Source organism: Triticum urartu, chromosome 5A (assembly GCF_056163025.1).
Source record: "Triticum urartu cultivar PI428250 chromosome 5A, HENAU_Tu73, whole genome shotgun sequence".
In the NCBI taxonomy this organism is placed as follows: Eukaryota; Viridiplantae; Streptophyta; class Magnoliopsida; order Poales; family Poaceae; genus Triticum; species Triticum urartu.
Genome location: NC_141877.1, coordinates 116,845,887 through 116,867,697, shown reverse-complemented (window position 1 = coordinate 116,867,697; position 21,811 = coordinate 116,845,887). Strand labels below are relative to the sequence as shown.

Genomic DNA, 21,811 nt, shown 5'->3' with positions numbered 1-21,811 from the left:
TTATTCATGAGATACATGAAGTAAGCTGGGGCATTGGTCAATCCAAAGGACATGACCGTGCACTCATATAGGCCATTTCTGGTTACAAATGCCGTCTTCGGAAGATCTTGGGGTCTGATTTTCAGTTGGTAGTACCCAGATCTGAGGTCGATCTTGGAGAAAACCTTGGCCCCCATTGAGTTGATCAAACAGATCTTCAATCTTTGGAAGTGGATACTTGTTCTTGATTGTAACTTCATTGAGGGAGCGGTAGTCAATGCACAAGCGGATGGTACCATCCTTCTTTGCCACAAACAGAACAGGTGATCCCCAAGGGGAGGCACTAGGGCGGATAAATCCCTTCCTCAACTGCTCTTCCAGTTGCTTCTTCAACTCTGCTAACTCTTCCGATCCACTCAATGTCTCGGTCAGGAGGCATTCCTGGTAGCTCATCAGGAAAGACATCGGGGTATTCGCATACTACCGGCACTTGCTCCAATCCAACTTCTGATAGACAGTTGACTTGGGCGCCTTGAGCAGAGGAGGGGTTGAGAGCAAAATTAAGTCCAACTCCTTGGTCATTGGTCAAAGTGACGGTCCGGTTGGCGCAATCTAACAAGACTTGGTGCTTGATGAGCCAATTCATTCCTAAGATCACATCCAAGCCTTGTGATCTTAAGACGATAAGGTCTGCTAGGAAGTCTACCCCGTTAATGACAATCCTGACTCCCTTACAGCCTACCTTGGCTCTCATCTCTGCTCCGGGGGTTTGTACCACCATAGGGTTATTCAGGGGTGTAGGGGTCATGCCACTATTTATTGCAAACTCTTGGGTGACAAATGAATGCGTGGCTCCAGAATCAAACACGACAGTTGCAGGTGCTGAGTTAACAAGGAACGTACCCAACACGACGTCCGGGTCTTCCTGGGCTTCTTCTGCAGTGACATGATTCACACGACCCTTGCCATTGTTGGGTGGATTGCGGGGAGCTTGGTTCCTTTGTGGCATCCCACGGCCTTGGCCTTGGTTCTGCGTATTGGGGCGCGGGGCGTCGGGCTTCTTGTTGGGGCAATACTTGGAGTAGTGTCCTGCCTGACCACATCCGAAGCAAGTGACTTGATTGGGGTTGCTGCTCTTGCCGGCATTGTTATTGGGGTTGTTGAAAGCTGGCCTGGGGTTGGCATACTGCTGAGGCTGATAGTTGGTGCGGGGTGCAGGGGCTCTTGGCTGCTGATAGGTTGGCTTGACCGGGGCTGGCTGCCATGGGCAAGGCTTCTGGTTGCTGGAGCTACCCTTGCTGATCATCTTGCGCTTACGAGTATCGTCCAAAGCACGTCGCTTGTCCTCAAGCATGAGTGCCTTGTTCACCAGATCAGGAAAGGTTGGGCAGTCACACACAACAAGCGAGTACTGCAGAGTCTGGTTAAGGCCTTCCATGAAGCACTCTCTTTTGGCAGCATCAGTGCTGACATCCTCAGGAGCATACCTTGAGAGAACACTGAACTTCTGCATGTACTCCTGGACAGTGCTACTTCCTTGCTTCAGGGCTCTGAACTCACGCTTCTTGATTGCCATAATTCCGGAAGGAATATGGGCATTGCGGAATTCTGCCTTGAAGTCATTCCAAGTCATGTTTTGCTCAGCGTGCATGGCCTTGAATCCATCCCACCAAGCTCTGGCAGTTCCCCTGAGACAGTGAGCAGCATATGCCACCTTCTCACGGTCCTTAATGCATCCGACTAGGCATATCCTCAATGGTGCGGACCCAGTCGTCTGCATCCAGGGGTTCAGCAGTCTCGATGAAGGTGGGTGGTGCATGCTTCTTGAACTCCGCCAACGTGGAACATCCATTGTCGTTCCCTGCCGGCTGGCAGTTGACAGCCTAAGCAATCATCTGGAGGGCTGCAGTGTTGGCTTGGCGTTCCTCTCGGAAGGCTTGGAGAAGCTGAGCCATGTCCATGTTTGGAGGTGGTGGCGGTGGTGGGGCTTGTCCTTGAGTTTGGTCCTGACTGGTTCCTGCTCCGGCAGAACCTCCGGCTTCTTGCTGCTGGGTTGAAGTACCAGTACGAGTTACAATAGGCATCCTGTTGGAGCGGTCAAGGTCTCATGATTGGGATAAAATGAGGGAAAACAGTGTAGATGGGTGCCTAGTAAGGGGGTGGGTGTGACACAATTTTAAGTTAAGTAAGGGCCAGAAGGGCCAAACTCATGCATTAAAACCAAATGGGCGATGTAGTCGTTTACAAGTTCCCGAAGGGAGAGTACGACTTTCATCAAAACAAGTCGAAAGAAAACACAACACAACATTGTTTCATTCGAACCGTTACATGGACTCGACTTCGCATATGGGGTACACGACCTATCCTACCTTAAGGCTTACGGACTGGCCTATCCTAGTCCTGAACGGTGTCTAAGTGGTGGAATGCTCGGTCGCGTATTCCGGCTCCTCTGGGTCTTCCTCCTCATCTTCATCCGTCTCAGTTTCCTCATCACTTGAGGGAGTGGGGGAGTGGAGGAGCTGAACACGGCGCTGCTTCACCGTTGGCATCATGAAGAGGTTGCGATATTCCTTCGCCGTCAAACGGCATGGCCAAGATGATCCCTTGGCATGCGTAGCCTGTGGGGGTCGCCCGCCTCGATAGGCAACAACGGGCTGTCCAGGGGGTGCATCATCCTTCTTGATCCTGTCCGCCTTTATCTGAGCTAGGCGGAGGAGTTCCTTGGTCTAATGGAGTTCCCTCCGAAGCTCCATCGACTCCGAGGCCAAGTGCTGTGCAAGGCTGTTAGCACACAAGCTGAAGTAGGTCTGGAAATGGAGGGGAAGCCCCTCGTCCATGGGTGGAGCTTGTGCACCGCTCTCGTCATCACCCTCCTTACGATAAGGCAGGTAACGAGTGGCTGGCTCACTTGCCATCTCTGGAAGAATATCCCGAAGGCGAGTCAGCGCCCTAAGTGCAGCAGTCTCAACGGCGAGGAGCAGGGTCGCCATCTGGGGTCCTTCAAAGAACCAGCTTGTCGGAGAGTCGTTCACCCTCATGACTACCTCCATGTGATATTCCTTCTTGGCGCTCTTGATCCAGTGCTCGTGATAGGAGAAGGTGGGGGCTCGAGTGAACTGGCACTTCTTGAGGCCGTCCTCAAGAAGCACGGGAAATCCAGTGGTCAGGAAGTCCTCGGGTACGACGACCATCTACAAAAGTGGAAGGGGAAGGGTCAATAGAGGGGATATGACCCATGGTTGGGATATTTTTAGAAAACGTAGGTATATAGGTAGTTTTGTAGGTAGTCTCGCTCTAACTAACGTCCATGCTAACTAAGGTTTCCTACAGTCAGGATGGCTCTGATACCAGCTCTGTGGGGACCACGACTCATAAGTCGTGATCACTGAATGCACGTGTATAGTGATCCCAGCAATCAATTCTCACTGAACACACAGAAGCTGAATAACAAGAGTCTTACATCCATACATATCGTATTACACAAATTATGACCATTACGGTCAAGTCTTACACAGATAAAGCCACAAAGGCTGAATACCAAATAAACTTAAGCAGCGGAAACCTTCGTCGATAAGTAGAACCCATGCCATCTGCCTTAACCCTACAGGCATTCTAACTGGGAAACATCCTAGTTTGCATGTTCATCTCCAAAGAACTCTTTGTCGAACTCCTATTCTTCCATGACTGGCCAATTAAATAACCAGTGGCAAGCCAATGAGTACTCTGAATGTACTCGCAAGCAACCCATGTTTTGGCTCAAGATACAACAATGCATGACATATGTAAATTTTTGCAGAAAGCTAATTTTGTTGTGTTATGACATGTTCAACAACTGGTAAAACATGCATCATATGAATTCAAGTAACCTTAGGAACTGGTTACAGATATCAACATAAAGGGAGTGGGCTCCAACCCAACTCATCCATATCAAGTCCTTTGACTTGACCCAAGTAGTTCTTCCCACACACACTGGTTTGTAAACAAGTGGACGTAGCCCAAGAGTGGTTACCCAACTGTCCTTGACCGTGGACACGGCTATTCGAATAGTTTTACACTCTGCAGAGGTTGCACACTTTACCCACAAGATCCGGGGAACTTCCGTGTCATCCACGACCCGCGGTACCTCAAGTACCCGGGGTAACACCCGATCATCACCTTTCCCTAGACGACACTAACATAGAGTCCACTCGATTGGTAGCAACCCCCATGCCCAACATTTCTCATCTTAAGAATTTGGAGCCACGCTCCCATATTCATCTCATACCACAAGAATGGGGTACCAACGGTGTGTTCGGTGCCCTGTAAAGGCAGTCACGGCTGCCCTACCTGGCACGACCCCATCCCGAGAGAGTGCAACAACAACTCTCTCGTCACTAGTAATGCGGGCTCCAAGCTAGTATCGGCCTAGGTAATCAATAATGCCCTTTCCCATATAAGGGTAGAGTGGTTGTGCATGTAAGGTTGGAATAACAGTCGCAACTTAAACCAATCCGTTTTGAAAACAACATGCACACTTGCCTCGGTACACCACTTCGTCATCAAGTGGATACCCAACTCATTATATCCCTCGGGCATAAGTGGCACCCGACGGGGTTTTGGAAAAGTCTTTTGAAAACAATCTTGCTCCCATCACCATGCATATTCCTGTCCCTTTTTGCGTAGCAACTACTTTAGCATCCCATCTACTCCCGCCGGCATAACCCTCATAGGAAGGTAGGGTCATGCATAATGCAAGTATCAACAAGGAAGTAACAGAGGTAACCCATCAAGGTGGTTACACCTCATCATGATTCCGTTGCAACAACAATATTGTGCTATATGACATGCATAAAAAGGGTTTCTTAGACATGGTCAAAGGGTTGCTTGCCTGGCTCAGCAAAGTCTTCTGGGTCTTCAAAGTCTTCTGGTCCAACTCCCCCGTCAGCAACGCAATTATCGTCGCAAAATAATAACAACAAAATAAGGCAATAATAAAACAAAAAACCAAAGTGCTCAGAAAAATGTCAACTCATTTTTGCTAAATACTAGGGTTAAAACTAAGAAGGGGAAAATTCTTATTTCTGGATTTGGATCTTCAAAGATAGAGCAATGGATTTTCAAACAAGGATTTAATTCCTCAAATTTGAATTTAAATTTGAACTGCACATAAAAGTTGGTTGGGCATGTATGAAAGTTATACCATTAAATATGTGGGATTTTTACAGGATTTTAGGAACTGGAATTATTGCATTTGGATTAATATTTAATCCTGTGGAATTTTTGGGAAAGGGATAGAAAAAGAAAAAGAAAAAGGGCACTGTGCCCGCTGGGCCAGAACAGCTGCAGTGCAGCAGGCCCAGAGGGGAAAAGGCCCAGGCGAGCGAGCGCGCGTGTGTCAGATTTTCAAACCTGACGGGCGGGGCCCGGGCATCAGTGAGAGAGAGAGAGAGGGGCGAGGGAGAGGTGAGGATGACAGGTGGGCTCCACCTGTCATCTCTAACCTCGCGATAGAGAGGTCGGCGAGCTCATCGGCGATGCTATAGGGCACGATAGGTCGAGCAGGTGGCACCATTGGACTCAGGGGGATGTCGCCGTTCCGGTGGTGGTGGAGGTGGTCGCCGGGGTAGCCTGGTTCGCCGGTGACGAGGTCACGCGGCGGAGGCGCTTCGGGCGATGGTGGTTCCGGCCGTTAACGGCTGCAAAAAGAGTGGGAAGAGAGGGGAAAGGGTCAGTGATGCCGTGCGGTTCCAGATCGAGAGAGAACGGGGGCGGAGGAGGCTGTACCGCGCGAACGCCGACGAGCCGAGGCGGCGGAGCTCGAGCTTGATCTCGATCTCAGGCGGCTCTGGAGGCAAAAGGGTGGTGCGGTAGGTTGATTAGGAGTGTGGGGGAGAGACAGGGAGTGAGAGAGAGGCTCGGGATCGTCTTATATAGGTTGGCCGAGGTCCACCATAGGCGCGCCCTACGGGCGTCCGCAGGACCGGCTCGGGTGGCCGTTAGAGAGGAAATGGAGGGCTCGGGGGTGTTCGTGGGAGTGGTTTAGGGTGCCAGGGAGAGAGAGGAGGAGCGGGATGAGCTGTGGGCGGACCACAGGAGCGGCGCGAGCATTGGCCGAGCGGGGCGGCGTCCTAGCGCGAGCTGCAGGAGAGAGAGGAGGGCGCGGGAGCAAGTGGGCGGCCTTCTGGCATGGACCGGACATCAAGGGGCATTGACTGGCGCGCGGGGGAGGCTCGAGGCGGTCGGGGGACGCGGCGTCGACTGTCGGGTGCTCTGCCAGGCGCTCCAGAGTGCGACTTTGGTCAACATCCACGACTTTCCTGCATCCTCACGTGTCCACTTGTGTCTGGTATCTGCAGGGGGCGTGGGCACAAGCTGGGGAGAGCCTTGGATGCTGTGGAAAGCTGAGGGGAGAGAAGGAGGCTGAGAGAGAGAGGGAGGATTCCACTGTCCAGAGAAGAAAAATGGGGCTCTCCCCCCTTCATGATCGCTTCCTCGGGCATCAAGGCACACAGGTGCTAGAGGGGGACTAGGAGGGGTCGTGGTAGAAAGTTGAGCCTATGGAGATTAGTGGAAGAGGCTGAAAATGGTTTTTGTTAAAGTGGCAGAAGGTGTTTGATGTTGGTTTGGGAAAGTAGATATTTTCCATTTGCCCTGATACTCCACAGGTTGAAATGTCACATATAAATAGGGCATTCCACCAATTTTGAGCTCATTTGGGCAAAGTTGCCAATGCAACTTTTGTAAAACCTAGATATTAGCAGAAATAAACTTCTGCAGATCTAGTTGAGAAAATCACTTCCCCTTGATGCACCACTTAGTGTGGTGGCTTCATTTGGTCATGTGTACAAGCTCACAAAAGTTGGGGTCAAGGAGAGAAAGTTGGTAGCACAAAGTTGTTCAAATTTGAATATGGACAGAGATGGTTTTGGGGCACTTTTGTGAACCAAAACAGTTTGGATTGAGCTGAAACTTTGAAATGTCATCATATTATGTATATGTGACTGTCTAGAATTTTCTTGGATTTTTATGAAAATATTTCCTGTAGAAATATTTCAAATCCTTGAAATGGGCAGAAATGGTTTTGGGAGGTTTTGTCCAATATTTTGAACATGACCATGTGTTGAAACTCTTATATATGGAAAATATATGTCCTTAGAGTTTCCCTGATTTTTGTCAAATATTTTTGAAACAATAATATAATTTTTCCCTATTAAAGACCATTTCTGGCCTTAAGAAAAAGCTTTTAAATAAAATAGGAAAATAACCTTTAAAATTATATTTTTGTGGTTTATGGGAATCCTATATCTATTAGGTTTCAAATATACTCTTTGAAATATTTTTCATACCCTAAATCAAGTACTTGTAGTGCAAGCCTCAATTCAGGGGTTTTTGGAAAACTAAATTTTGAAAATACTTTTTGGCCAATTTATTTTTGTAAGAAAATACTATATTGCACTATACACATGGCATGATCATTGGGCAGAAGTTTGGGGCAGGGAGATGAAGTATATAAAGTGGAGTAGTTGACTTTTAAGAGCACTTGAAAAATCACACAGAGAAAACCAACTCCAAATAAAAGCCAAATAATGCAAAAGTTTTTGTTGGTCGAAATTTTCATGTTTTAATAATGCAAATGACATGTTACAAAATGCAGGGTGTGACATCTTTGTGATCAACTTGTGTGTATAGAGGTGCCCCCTGCCCCTGAATATAAAGGAGCAAGGGGGAGGCCGGCCGGCCCTTGTTGGCGCGTCTAGGAGGAGGAATCCTCCTCCTAGTAGGAGTAGGATTCCTCCCTTTCCTACTCCTACTAGGAGGGGGAAAGGCAGGGAGAGAAAGAGAAGGAAAGGGGGGCGCCGCCCCCATTCTCCTAGTCCAATTCGGACAGGGGGAAGGGGGCACGCTGCGTGCCCTAGGCCGACCCCTCTCTCTTTCCCTTATGTCCCAACAAGGCCCATTAGCCCCCGAGAGGTTCTGGTAACCCCTCTGGTACTCTGGTAAAATCCCGATTTCACCCAGAGCTATTCCGATGTCCAAATGTAGGCTTCCAATATATCAAAATTTATGTCTCGACCATTTCGAGACTCCTCGTCATGTCCGTGATCACATCCGGGACTCCGAACTACCTTCGGTACATCAAAACATATAAACTCATAAAATCGATCGTCACAGAACTTTAAGCGTGCGGACCCTACAGGTTCGAGAACTATGTAGACATGACCGAGACACGTCTCCGGTCAATAACCAATAGCGGAACCTGGATGCTCATATTGGTTCCTACATATTCTACGAAGATTTTATCGGTCAAACCGCACAACACTATACGTTGTTCTCTATGGCATCGGTATGTTACTTGCCCGAGATTCGATCATCGATATCCAATACCTAGTTCAATCTCATTACCGGCAAGTCTCTTTACTTGTTCCGTAATACATCATCCCGTAACTAACTCATTAGTTGTCATGCTTGCAAGGCTTATAGTGATGTGTATTACCGAGAGGGCCTAGAGATACCTCTCCGACAATCGGAGTGACAAATCATAATCTTGATCTATGCCAACTCAACAAGTACCATCGGAGACACCTGTAGAGCACCTTTATAATCACCCAGTTACGTTGTGAAGTTTGGTAGCACACAAAGTGTTCCTCCGGTAAACGGGAGTTGCATAATCTCATAGTTCATACGAACATGTATAAGTCATGAAGAAAGCAATAGCAACATACTAAACAATCGAGTGCTAAGCTAACGGAATGGGTCAAGTCAATCACATCATTCTCCTAATGATCTGATCCCGTTAATCAAATAACAACTCTTTGTCTATGGTTAGGAAACTTAACCATCTTTGATCAATGAGCTAGTCAAGTAGAGGCATACTAGTGACACTATGTTTGTCTATGTATTCACACATGTATTATGTTTCCGGTTAATACAATTGCAACATGAATAATAAACATTAATCATGAAATAAGGAAATAAATAATAACTTTATTATTGCCTCTAGGGCATATTTCCTTCACTCACGGGCAAAAAACTCCTCCCAACTCACATACCCAATTCCATTTTCTGTCAATTTTATGTCTGCTTGGACCCATTTCTGCCGCAAAGTTGGGTCACATTTGGGCCCAAAGCAGTCACTCTCTGTGTTCTCTTTGTCCGTTTGGGTCCACATCATGAGAGGCTTGGCCCACTTGTCATAGACCCACCACCTCCCATATGTCTCTCGCCTCTCCTTTTTCTTTGTCTCCCCCACCACCCACCCATGAGGCAACGCCACCACACACCATGCCAGCCGCCAGCTCGCAGCTTCAGAGCGCAGCACCACTGCACACCCACGCTGGCGGCCGACCTCGCCTTCCCCGAGCCTGTGTTGGAGCCACGTCCCGCTCCCATGGAGTCCCTTTCCCCGTGCTCCCACCCCGCGACGACGCCGTTCATGGGCACATCGGAGCCCGGCTGGAGCGCGACCAGGAGGTACTGTGATGGGCGGGCGCGGGTGTCGGATTTCGGGTTCCGGCAGACCCTTGAGGTTCGAACACTGGGTGCGCGTGGAGATTTCGCCTTCTACCTACCTGCACCCCTCCGCCTCGCTAAGATCTAAGCTATGGAAAGAACATCACAAGAGACACAGGGTTTATACTGGTTCAGGACACCGTTGTGGTGTAATACCCTACTCCAGTGTGTGGTGTGGTGGATTGCCTCTTGGGCTAATGATGATGAGCAATACAAGGAAGAACAGCCTCGCGAGGGTCTGTTCTTGGCTGGGGCGACGAACTGCTAGGAGGAGTTCAGTCACCCTTCTCTCTCTCTCTCTCTCTCTCTCTCTCTCTCTCTCTCTCTTTTCTCGATTGTGATCCGATCTCAGTTTCCATCCTCCTCTTCTGTCGGTGGCTAGTCCTATTTATAGGCAAAGGCCCTGGGCCTCTTCCCAAATATTGAGCGGGAAGGGCACCAACAATTGGCCATTTTGGAGGGGAACATCTGGTACACTTATCCTGACCAAAGTTGGTCCTCGCCTGCCAAAGGCTTTGGTGGTGACGCTGACTTGGGCTCCACAATGACTTCCTTCCTGCCGTTGGACTGGTCTTGGTCTTGTTGCACTAAAACGGGTGCCTTTGCTTGATGCTCTCGCCTGCGCTTGCTCCCTTTGCACCAAAGAGGAAAGAAGGACACTGCACGGGCTGGCGCCTGCCTGGCACCCTTGGTCGTCATGGCCTGCGTCACGGGCACCTCATGATGTACCCCGCCTTGATATCTCCGCCTCCTCGCGAGCCAGCCTGATGAAGCCGTGCCTGAGGAAGCTCTGTGTCGTCCGCCCCGCGAGGCTTGGCCCCTCGCGAGGGTCTTGGGTCTGTGTTGATGAAGACGGGCCGTGCTGGGGACCCTTTGAGCCACGCCACAGGTCGCAGGCAGGCAAGTCTGGGACCCCCGTTCCCAGAACACCGACAGTAGCCCCGGGCCCAAGGCGCGCCCGGACTTGGCCATGCAGGGAGGCGAAAGGGCAAGGGCGAAGCGCCGCGGGCCCTAACAGCCTGCGGCCTTGGGCGCTGCGTGGCGGTTGGTTGGGCGTGGGCGGCACTGTTCCCCCACGGCCCCCTTATTCTGCGCCATGCTAGGCGGACTCGTAGTCGTACACAGCCGCTCCCCTTTTTGTTGCTCGAGCGCCCTCTGTCCTTCCTCCCCTCGAACTCCAGCTTCTATTTTCAACCCAATCTCGAACCTCCCCCCTTCCCATCGCCATGGCTCCGACGAAGAAGGGAAGAGGGAAGAAACCCATGCCTCTGCCTTGCTTGCCGCCGTTGGCGGCCCCTGCCGAGGGCTTGGGAAAGGTCAGCTTGGCTCTGGCCACTATCTTCAACGAATGCGGGAGGACGACGGCCTGGCCCGCGCCCCACTTCTCCATCGACAGGATAGTCACCGAGGTCCCGTATTTTACCGATGCCCCGTGGGCGGGTCTGGTTCCCCCCTTTTCTGATTTCTTCAATGTCGTGCTTTCCCACTATCAGATCCACATGATGCATCTGGGTCCTGAATCCATCACCCTCCTTTCGGTCTTCGCCTTTGTTTGCGAGGCAATGATGGGCATCCTTCCTTCGGTTGCCTTGCTGCGCCACTTCTTCTCTCTGCGCCTTGTCGACCCTACCCAATGCTGGGCGTGTGTGAGCTTCGTTGCCGCGGCTGAGACAGCAGCCTCAGGGATTGACTTCAGGCTCCCTCTGCCCGCGGCTGGGTTCCGCGAGCGGTAGCTGTATGTGGATGCAGGGGTGTCCAGCCCCCTGCTATCGGAGCCAACTTCGCCTGCTATCCCCAATTCGGGCTGGGGCCAGGAGATGCTTGAGAGCCCTCGGCTCATCTTCGTCTGGCACCGCTTCACGTTCTTGAGGTCGCTTGCCGTGACAGCGCCCAAGGTGGTGAAGGAGTTCCTGCTACGCCGCGTTGCTCCTCTCCAACGCAACTCCTGCCGGATGTGGGCCTTCAGCTGGCGTGATGATCGTATGAGGCTCCAGGAAGAGGACCTGATGCCTGAAGTGCTGAGGCCAACGCTCTTGATCCTGATTGGGGACCCCAACTCTGGCAGCATCCAGCAGGGAGGGGCCTTGCTGTACCTCTGCCAGAACAGGGGCAATTTTGTGAATCAGATGCCTATCTTTAATGAGTGGGGGCCGCACCCCACCGGCCTCCAGGGGCCTCGCGAGAACCCAGTGATGGTGACTACCCTTCCAGTCGGCCAAGGCGACTCTTCCTCAAGTGGCGGAGCAGGGAGGCATGAGGCGCCAGGGGCTCCCGGCAGGGTGACAGCACCGGGCGATGCTCATGAGGGAGCAGCTCTTGGGGCCCATGCCGCTGAGGCTGAGGGTGGCAAGCACTTGCCCTTAGCGCCTGCGACTGAGGCCCCTGACGCTCCAGCCACTTCTCTTGGCGAGGCGATTGGCAATGCACATCAGGCAGGCGCCCCTGACACGAATCGCCTTGACGCTCCGTCTTCGTCGCAGGTTGATCCCTGCGCTCAACTCTTGGGCCGCTTCCGCGTGGACTTTGAGGCCCTCCGGAAGAGAAGGGAGGCCCTGGGCGATGATTACCCTTATCGCCTGCTGAAGCGTAGGAAGTACTTCGCCACTGATGAGTAAGCCTTCTCCTTTCCCAGTTCCCGATCCTTCTGTTGCTTTTACTGATCCTTGCTCCGCAGGCCCCTTCCAGCCGAGCTCGTGGAGATGGCTGAGGTGCTGTCTCCCTTGGCTTCGCCCCCTCCACCGTCCTCAAGCGCTCCGAGCAGCAGAGCCCTTGCGGTGAGGGCGATCGGAGAGGCGAACCGTCCCAAGGCGCATCGTGGCCCTGCGCACCTCGCGATCCTCCTTCGCGGGCCTTCTCGTGGCGTAGCCAGCCTGCCGTGGGCTTCTCGCCTGGTCATGGACTGCGAATGGCTAAGGCGCTCCCTGTGCTCTTCATCTGGGGACGGGCTGGCTCCAGGCCGGGCTTCTGGCGTGGCATGCCCGGCCGTCGCGAGGGTGCCAGCCCCCAGCCCCCTGCCTGGAGGGGGAGTGCTGATTCGTGGCCCCCGGCGCTCGCTCGGGGCAGATGATGGTGTGGAAGACGTGCTCGAGCGCGCCCAGGAGCGTCGCGCTCTTCGCCAAGGATTCCTTCGAAGGGCGGCTGACGCGGTGAGCCTGCTTGGTGAGGAGCTTGCTGATGAAGACGCACGCCTTGAGGCCGAGGGCCTGCGCCTGGCTGCAGAGAGGCGCGAGCTGGAGGGCGCCATCGCCCTTGCGCGCCGTCAGCGCAACCTTGACAGCGCAGAGGCCAAGGTATCGCTGGTGGCCTCTCGGGAGGCCCGATCTTGGGATGCTGAGGAGGCCCGGGAAGCTGACCGGCGGCGAGAGGCGGCGGAGGAGCGGGCTCGGGAGCTCCTGGCCTGGTGCCGCTCACCAGAGGAGCAACTGGAGCTGCGCGAGGCAGCCCTCGCGTCGATGAAGGTGGCCTCTGGCGACCCAGTAGAGCTCCAGAAGCGTGAGGAGGCGGTAATGCTGGAAGCCGCCGAACGTACCCATGAGTACGAGCGTCTGGAGACGAGGGAGCGCTTGGTGACGCAGGCGGAGGTTGATGTCGCTGCACGAGAAGCCTGTGTCCTGGAGGAGGTCGGACGTCGGGTGGCGATGGCGCGCTTGAACCTCGAGCACGAGTTCGAGGAGAGGCTGGAGTTGATCCGGGCCGAGGCTGAAGGTAGGACTACTACCTTGAGGGCCAAGCTGGAGGAAGCGACGCGGCGGGCCGATGCTTTTCGGGCTGCCCTTGAGGTGGCGCAAGGGGAGTCAACCACCTCCCAGGCCGAGGTGCTCCTTCTTCGCCAGCGGGTGGAGGAGGCTGAGGTCGTCGCTCGCCAGAATGCGGACGAGATACCTCAGCGGCGGATCCTGGAGCATGAACACGGCCCCATGCTCACCACGCTCCAGGAGAGAACCAACACAGCCTTGGGCAACATCTGCGAGGCGGCTGTTGGAGAGCCGCACGCCGTCAACTACGCCGGCAACCTTCAGTTCTTCATCGACGTGGTGACGCAGCTGGAGGCGCGGTCGGTCAGGGCCGATAGGTTGGTGGAGGAGAGGAGCCGCGCCTACTCGGGCGCGCCTTTTCTCGCGTCTTCAACCATCTCTAGAACATGGATCCCCACTTCGATTTCGATGCCGCCATCGCCCCAGTCCCCCAGGCCGTCCGAGATGACTTGGTGCACTGGGTGGAAGACAATGTGGATGCTCTTGTCAGGGCCTTCGCTTCAGACAACGACGGCGTGATCGTGGCTGCCGACGAGGGCGGTGTGGCGAACGGTCCTGACGCCACTAGCGGTGACGCAGACAGCGATGGCGAGTTCAGCGACGCCAGCAACGGTTCGGGTGGTGCGCCTGAGGACGCATTGGGGGATTTATCCGACTGATCGTGCATCATTCCTGTTTCCTTACCCTACATGAATAGAACTCAGGTTTTGGCCTGATGGCTGTGAGAGCATTTTGGAGGGGGAGCCCCTCATGTAAAACATGTGTTCTTCGTACTAGTAGACGCTACATTGCTCATCCGCCCGCGCCGAGTGGTTGGCTTAAGAGACGCGCTGGTCGGCTAGTTTACCTTTGTCCCGTGCGGGCCCTGAGGTAGCCTGTGGGAGGCAGTGGTGTCCCGAGTGTTCCTTGACCGAATCCGTAGGATCTGCAGTAAAAAACCCTCCTGAGAGGACGCGGCGGCGGCAGTCTGGGCTGTGCGCAAGCTAGGCCTGACCCGGCTCGCGAAGGGCTCACGAGGGGAGGCAGCTGAGGTGAAGTGGTAACCAAAATGCGAGAAATTTCTCAAACGAGACTAAGCACCCCTTCCCCGAACACACGCAAATCTCAAATTCGAATCCAACTTAAATCCAGCGGGGGAAAGAGACAACCAAAGGAAAAAAGCAACGAAAGCAGACAAAAGGCCATGTCCGGCACCTAATCTAGTCTTAGACGTCTTCTCACCAGCGCGGAGCTAAGTGCTGCCACTGGGCGTGGGAGGGAGCCCCAGGGCCTGAGGCCGGCACCCCTGAGACTCCGGGGCGTGTACAGCCCCACTCATTATTACGTGAGAGTGTCACGGGGCGGCGAGCTTCACAGGCACTGGGCCTTCTTCACAGGTATCGGCCTTGCTTCATATCGCTAGACGAGGGCCCCGCCTTGCGCCACACTCTAGTGCCATCAACGACGACCGGAAACCAGGACGCCGCCAATGGTGTAGAGCGGTCGCCAGCGGTTCCCCCGACGACCACGGGTCCTCCGCCAGGGGCAGGCCCTGAGGCACCTCCCCAGCAGAGGGCCTACCTCCTGAGAACACCTTGCTCCGAACGCCGCGGTGGTGATGTCGGATCTCGGCCTCGCTCCTGCAGCCCCCTGCGCCCTCCTCCCGAGGGGTAGGAGACTGTGGGAGCAGGGCAGCTGCTCGCTGTGGCGACCTGCACCTCCTGCGATCCATCATTAGCGTATGCCTGCTCCTGAGGAATTAGCGGTACCCGATAATCGTTGCCTCCAGCGTGGCCAGTGGGACCGTCCCGGGGCTCCTGGAAGGGCTCAGCTTCTGGCGCCTCGTCCCCCCAGCTTGGGCTGAGGAGCGAGCCTTGTTCGCCCTCGTGGGGGTGTTGTTGGTCCATCATGAGGGGCACGTATTCTTCTGGCACCGTCATCCCGAAGGCCATGCCGTAGTGCTCCGCGTGCCACGCAGCTCTGCTTGACGCGCCCACCGTGGGGTGGTAGCGCGGCTGTCCACTAGGGCCGTGGGTCGCGTCGATTCCTTCTTCTTCGCGGACCGGGAGCGGGGGCAGCGCCGCCGCCGATCCGGTGCCGACAGCTTCGCTGGCGTTGGAGTAGCCTTGGAGCCCGCGGGCACGCGCGGAGCCCCCGCGTGGGCCGCCCTGGGCTTGAGATGAGAGCTTAGTGTAGAAGGGGAGAGCCCCCGAGGCGGCGAAGCCCAGGAGCTCTGCCACCCGCTCCAGCTGCACATCGCGGCCGCCCTCCAGCAGCCTGCACTACAGCAGCTCTCGGGCCGCCGTGAGCGCGGCCCTCAAGTTCGCCTGCTCCCGGCAGGTGTACGGTGTCGTGGTCGCGGCGTGATTGGAGGCCCTTGCTGCCGACCGCGCCTGCCGCGGCATGAGAGCTGTCGAAGCCTGTCCGCGTCGCCCGCGGCCCGCAGCGCCCTGCGGACCGCGAGCTGCCTGGGGCACGGGGTCGCCCGAGGCGAGCGGCTCTGCGCTGGCGGGCCACGCCGCCGATGGATCTGAGTTGCCTGCCTGGTCACCGGACATGGTGATGACGACGCGACGGGACACGAAGCGGTAGAAGGTGGATTCCGGCGCACCCCTACCTGGCGCGCCAAATGTCGGATTTCGGGTTCCGGCAGACCCTTGAGGTTCGAACACTGGGGTGCGCGCGGAGATTTCGCCTTCTACCTACCTGCACCCCTCCGCCTCGCTATGATCTAAGCTATGGAAAGAACAGCACAAGAGACACAGGGTTTATACTGGTTCGGGCCACCGTTGTGGTGTAATACCCTACTCCAGTGTGTGGTGTGGTGGATTGCCTCTTGGGCTAATGATGATGAGCAATACAAGGAAGAAGAGCCTCGCGAGGGTCTGTTCTTGGCTGGGGCGACGAACTGCTAGGAGGAGTTCAGTCACCCTTCTCTCTCTCTCTTTTCTCGATTGCGATCCGATCTCAGTTTCCATCCTCCTCTTCTGTGGGTGGCTAGTCCTATTTATAGGCAAAGGCCCTGGGCCTCTTCCCAAATATTGAGCGGGAAGGGCGCCAACAATTGGCCATTTTGGAGGGGAACATCTGGTACACTTATCCTGACTAAAGTTGGTCCTCGCCTGCCAAAGGCTCTGGCGGTGACGCTGACTTGGGCTCCACAATGACTTCCTTCCTGCCGTTGGACTGGTCTTGGTCTCGTTGCACTGAAACAGGTGCCTTTGTGTGATGCTCTCGCCTGCGCTTGCTCCCTTTGCACCAAAGAGGAAATAAGGACACTGCATGGGCTGGCGCCCGCCTGGCACCCTTGGTCGTCATGGCCTGCGTCACGGGCACCTCATGAGGTACCCCGCCTTGATCTCTCCGCCTCCTCGCGAGCCAGCCTGATGAGGCCGTGCCTGAGGAAGCTCCGTGTCGTCCGCCCCACGAGGCTTGGCCCCTCACGAGGGTCTTGGGACTGTGTTGATGAAGACGGGCCGTGCTGGCCCCCTTTGAGCTTGTAGGATCGAAAGTATGTCTAGAGGGGGGGTGATTAGACTACTTGACCAAATAAAAGCTTAACCTTTTCCCAATTTTAGTTCTTGGCAGATTTTAGCTATTTTGGGACAAGTCAAGCAATCATCACACAATTCAAGCAAGCATGCAAAGAGTATATTGGCAGCGGAAAGTAAAGCATGCAACTTGCAAGAATGTAAAGGGAAGGGTTTGGAGAATTCAAACGCTATTGGAGACACAGATGTTTTTCCCGTGGTTCGGATAGGTGGTGCTATCCTACATCCACGTTGATGGAGACTTCAACCCACGAAGGGTAACGGTTGCGCGAGTCCACACAGGGCTCCACCCAAGGGTAACGGTTGCGCGAGTCCACACAGGGCTCCACCCACGAAGGGTCCACGAAGAAGCAACCACCCACAAAGGGTCCACGAAGAAGCAACCTTGTCTATCCCACCATGGCCATCGCCCACACAGGACTTGCCTCACTAGCGGTAGATCTTCACGAAGTAGGCGATCTCCTTGCCCTCACAAACTCCTTGGTTCAACTCCACAATCTTGTCGGAGGCTCCCAAGTGACACCTAGCCAATCTAGGAGACACCACTCTCCAAGAAGTAACAAATGGTGTGTAGGTAATGAACTCCTTGCTCTTGTGCTTCAAATGATAGTCTCCCCAACACTCAACTCTCTCTCATAGGATTTGGATTTGGTGGAAAGAAGGTTTGAGTGGAAAGCAACTTGGGAAGGCTAGAGATCAAGATTCATATGGTAGGAATGGAATATCTTGGTCTCAACACATGAGTAGGTGGTTCTCTCTCAGAACATATGAGTTGGAATGGTGTGTGTGTGTTCTGATGGCTCTCTCATCGAATGAGGAGGAGGTGGAGGGGTATATATAGCCTCCACACAAAATCCAACCGTTACACAGTTTTCCAATCTCGGTGGGACCGAATCAATGAACTCGGTCGGACCGAAAATGTAAACCTAGTGACCGTTAGTGATTTTTGGTGGGACTGACATGCAACTCGGTAGGACCGATATGGTTAGGGTTTGGGCACAACGTAATCTCGGTGAGACCGATTACACAAACTCGGTGAGACCGAATTTGGTAATTAGCTAACCAGAGAGTTGGTTAGGCAAACTCGGTGGGACCGATTTGCTCTTTCAGTGAGACCGAGTGGAACTCGGTGAGACCGAAAAGTTACAAAGGGGAAACACTGAGTTTACATTGCAATCTCGGTGGGACTGATTCACTCTTTCGGTGAGACCAAAAGTTACGAAAGGGAAACAGAGAGTTTGCAACCCCATCTCGGTGAGACCGAGATCCTTATCGGTAGAACCGAATTGCTAGGGTTTGGCAGTGGCTAATGACAAGTGAAACTCGGTGGCGCCAGATAGGAAGAATCGGTAGGACCGAGTTTGGCTTAGGGTTTAGGTCATATGTGGATATGGGAAAGTAGTTGAGGGTTTTGAAGCATATCACTAAGCACATGAAGCAAGAGGCTCATTAAGCAACACCTCATCCCTCCTTGATAGTATTGGCTTTTCCTAAAGACTCAATGTGATCTTGGATCACCAAAATATAAAATGAAGAGTCTTGAGCTTTTGAGCTTGAGCCAATCCTTTGTCCTTAGCATTTTGAGGGTTCCACTTTCACATCCATGCCATGCCAATCATTGTGCTTTCCTGAAATAATCATCTTGGAATAGCATTAGCTCAATGAGCTATATGTTGTTATGAATTACCAAAACCACCTAGGGATAGTTGCACTTTCAGAGCCACACCGCAGGCCGCAGGCAGGCAAGTCTTGGGACCCCCGTTCCCAGAACGCCGACAGCGGGTGCGTGACCCCATGTCTTCATCACTGGCACGGGGCACAATTTGGAGGTGCTGTGGCACACTACACCTCAGCCTCGTCCTTGAGTAGGGCGTGGGCTGCCGGGCATTGGATGTGCCTACGAGCAGGGCGGTGATGACCCACAAGTATACATGATCAATTGTAGTTTTTCCAATAAGTAAGAGTTTCGAACTCAACGAGGAGCAGAAGGAAATAACAAGCGGTTTTCAACAAGGTATTCTCTGCAGGCATTGGAATTATCGGTAACAGATAGTCTGGTAGTAAGATAATTCGTAACGGGTAACAAGTAAGAAGTGTGGAAAATGTGCAACAAGGTGGCCCAATCCTTTTTGTAGCAAAGGATAAGCCTGTACGAAGTCTTATATAAAGCAAAGCGCTCCCGAGGACACATGGGAATTATTGTCAAGTTAGTTTTCATCATGCTCATATGATTCACGTTCATTACTTTGATAATTTGATATGTGAGTGGACCGGTGCTTGGGTGCTATCCTTACTTGGACAAGCCTTCCACTTATGATTAGCCCCTCTCGCAAGCATCCGCAACTACGAAAGAAGAATTAATATAAGTCTAACCATAGCATGAAACATGTGGATCAAAATCAGCCCCTTACGAAGCAACACATAAACTAGGGTGTAAGTTGTTGGCGAACGTTGCATGGGAAACAAAAAATTCCTACGCTCACCAAGATCAATCTAGGAGATGAACATCTATGAGAGGATAGATTGCATCTACATACCCTTGGATCGCTAAGAGGAAGAGTTAAGAAATGCAGTTGATGTAGTCGAACGTTTTCGCGATCCAATCAAGATCCGTCCAATGAACTCCCGATCAAATGCCGAACGGATGGCACCTCCGCATTCAGCACACGTGCAACTCGATGAAGTCTCCTCCTTGATCCAACAAGAGAGGGACGAGAACTAGATGGGATCTCAACTAGCACGACGGTGTGGTGGAGATGGTGGTGGAGCAATCCCAGTAGGGTTTCGCCAAGCACTACAGTACATGCGATCTGAGGAGAAAACATAGTAATGGGAGAGGTAGGGCTGCCTCCAGGGCGTGGGAATTGGTGTGCCCAGCCCCCCACGCCCCTCCCCACTATATATAGGGGTGTGGGAGGCCTGGGGGTGAAGCCCTAGCCCCTCCTCCAAGAAGGGTAGGCGTCCAAGGGGGAGGAGTGCCCTCAAAGTCAAGTGGAGGGCCCTCCCCCTTAGGGTTTCCCTTCCCCTAGGCGCATGGGCCCCTTTGAGGCTGGCACCCCTGGCCCAATAAGGCCAGGGCGCCCCTATAGCCCATGCCACCCTTAGGTACGTGGTGGGACCCTTTGTGGACTTCTGCACCCCTCTAGAATCCTTTGGAACCTTCTAGAAGCTTGCCGGTACAATACCGGTAAAACCCGAAACTTTTTTGGTAGCCAAAATATGACTTCCCATATATAAATCTTTACCTTCGGACCATTCCGGAGCTCCTCGTGACATCCGGGACTCTAAACAACATTCGGTCACCAACATGAACATCCCAATACCACTCTACCGTCATCAAACGTTAAGCGTGCTGACCCTATGGGTTCGAGAATCATGTGGACATGACCGAGACACCTCTCTGGTCATTAACCAATAGCGGGACCTGGATGCCCATATTGTTTCCCACATATTTCACGAAGATCTTTATCGGTCGAACCACGATGCCAAGGATTCAATCAATCCCGTATGCAGTTCCCTTTGTCTAGCGGTATGTTATTTGCCCGAGATTTGATCGTCGGTTTCTCCATACCTAGTTCAATCTCGTTACCAACAAGTCTCTTTACTCGTTCCGTAATACAAGATCCCGCAACTAACTCCTAAGTCACATTGCTTGCAAGCTTCTTGTGATGTTGTATTACCTAGAGGGCTCAGAGATACCTCTCCGTCATACGGAGTGACAAATCCTAGTCTCGATCCATGCCTACCCAACAGACAATCTCAGAGATACCTGTAGAGTACCTTTATGATCACCCAGTTACGAAGTGATGTTTGATACACACAAGGCATTCCTCCGGTGTTAGGGAGTTGCATGATCTCATGGTCTTAGTAACGGATACTTGACATGAAGAAAGCAGTAGCAATAATCTAATATGATCAAATGCTATGCTTATGGTTGGGTCTTGTCCATCACATAATTCTCCTAATGACGTGACCCTGTTATCAAATGACAACTCATGTCTACGGTAAGGAAACCTTAACCATTTTTAATCAACGAGCTAGTCCAGTAGAGGCTCACTAGGGACACATTGTTGTCTATGTATCCACGCATGAATCTGAGTTTCCGATCAATACAATTCTAGCATGGATAATAAACTATTATCATGAATAGGGAAATATGATAATTAATAACCAATTTATGATTGCCTCTAGGGCATATTTCCAACAGTCTCCCACTTGCACTAGTCAATAATCCAGTTCACATCGCCATGTGATCAACACCCAATGAGTTCTGGGGTTTGATCATGTTTTGCTTGTGTGAGAGGTTTTAGTCAACGGGTGTGCAACATTCAAATCCACGTGTACTTCGCAAATCTATATGTCATATTGTAGATGCTGCTACCATGCTCCACTAGGAGCTATTCCAAATGGCTACTCCTGTAAGTGCATCTAGTGCCCCTTAGTGATTTTGGTGTATTGAAGACTTATAGGTTAAGGGATTAATGTGTTTGTGAGTGTACACAGGTCTATAAGTCTATGAGGAGTTTGATATTTACAGAGAAATTCGACCCCTAAAAATGAATGTCTTCAACTGAAGACTTTGGCTTTCTGAAGACTTTGAAAGTGAAGAAATTGGTGTGACCGTTAAGACTTGGTATTCATGTGAGGAACATGAAGCGTGAAGACTTTTGTTCTCGTAGTTTCATTTTCTCTTTCTTAAGTCATAGGAAACACCGTAGTGTTAAAGGGGGTCAAGGTAAAACTAAGGAAAAGTTTCCAAGTGATGCTCATCTCAAAATCCTACACCTACCAATCCTTTCGAGTGAAGCCATTGGAAATCTCATACAGTTCAGCCAATTTCTTCAGTGACAAAGATGAAGATCTTCTGTTCTCTGAGGAATTTGTCCTGACTGAGGAGTTAGGAATTCGCTAGTGCATATTGCATACAAGTGAGGAACAAGATAGCCCTGAGGAATTTGATAGCCAAATTTCTGACCGTTGTTGTGCTACGTGCCAGCTGTCCCACAATATCCACCCACCTAAGAGTCATATAATTTAAGGGCATTTATGTCTTATCAT

General features: G+C 52.5%; 1 protein-coding gene across 1 annotated transcript; it reads right to left on the bottom strand.

Moving 5' to 3' along the window:
- Positions 1-322: 322 nt before the first annotated feature.
- LOC147970510 (uncharacterized) lies at positions 323-1,759 on the bottom strand. The gene has a single exon (XM_087523467.1). The coding sequence runs from the start codon at positions 1,757-1,759 to the stop codon at positions 323-325; it is 1,437 nt and encodes a 478-aa protein (XP_087379593.1).
- Between the last annotated feature and the right edge of the window lie 20,052 nt (positions 1,760-21,811).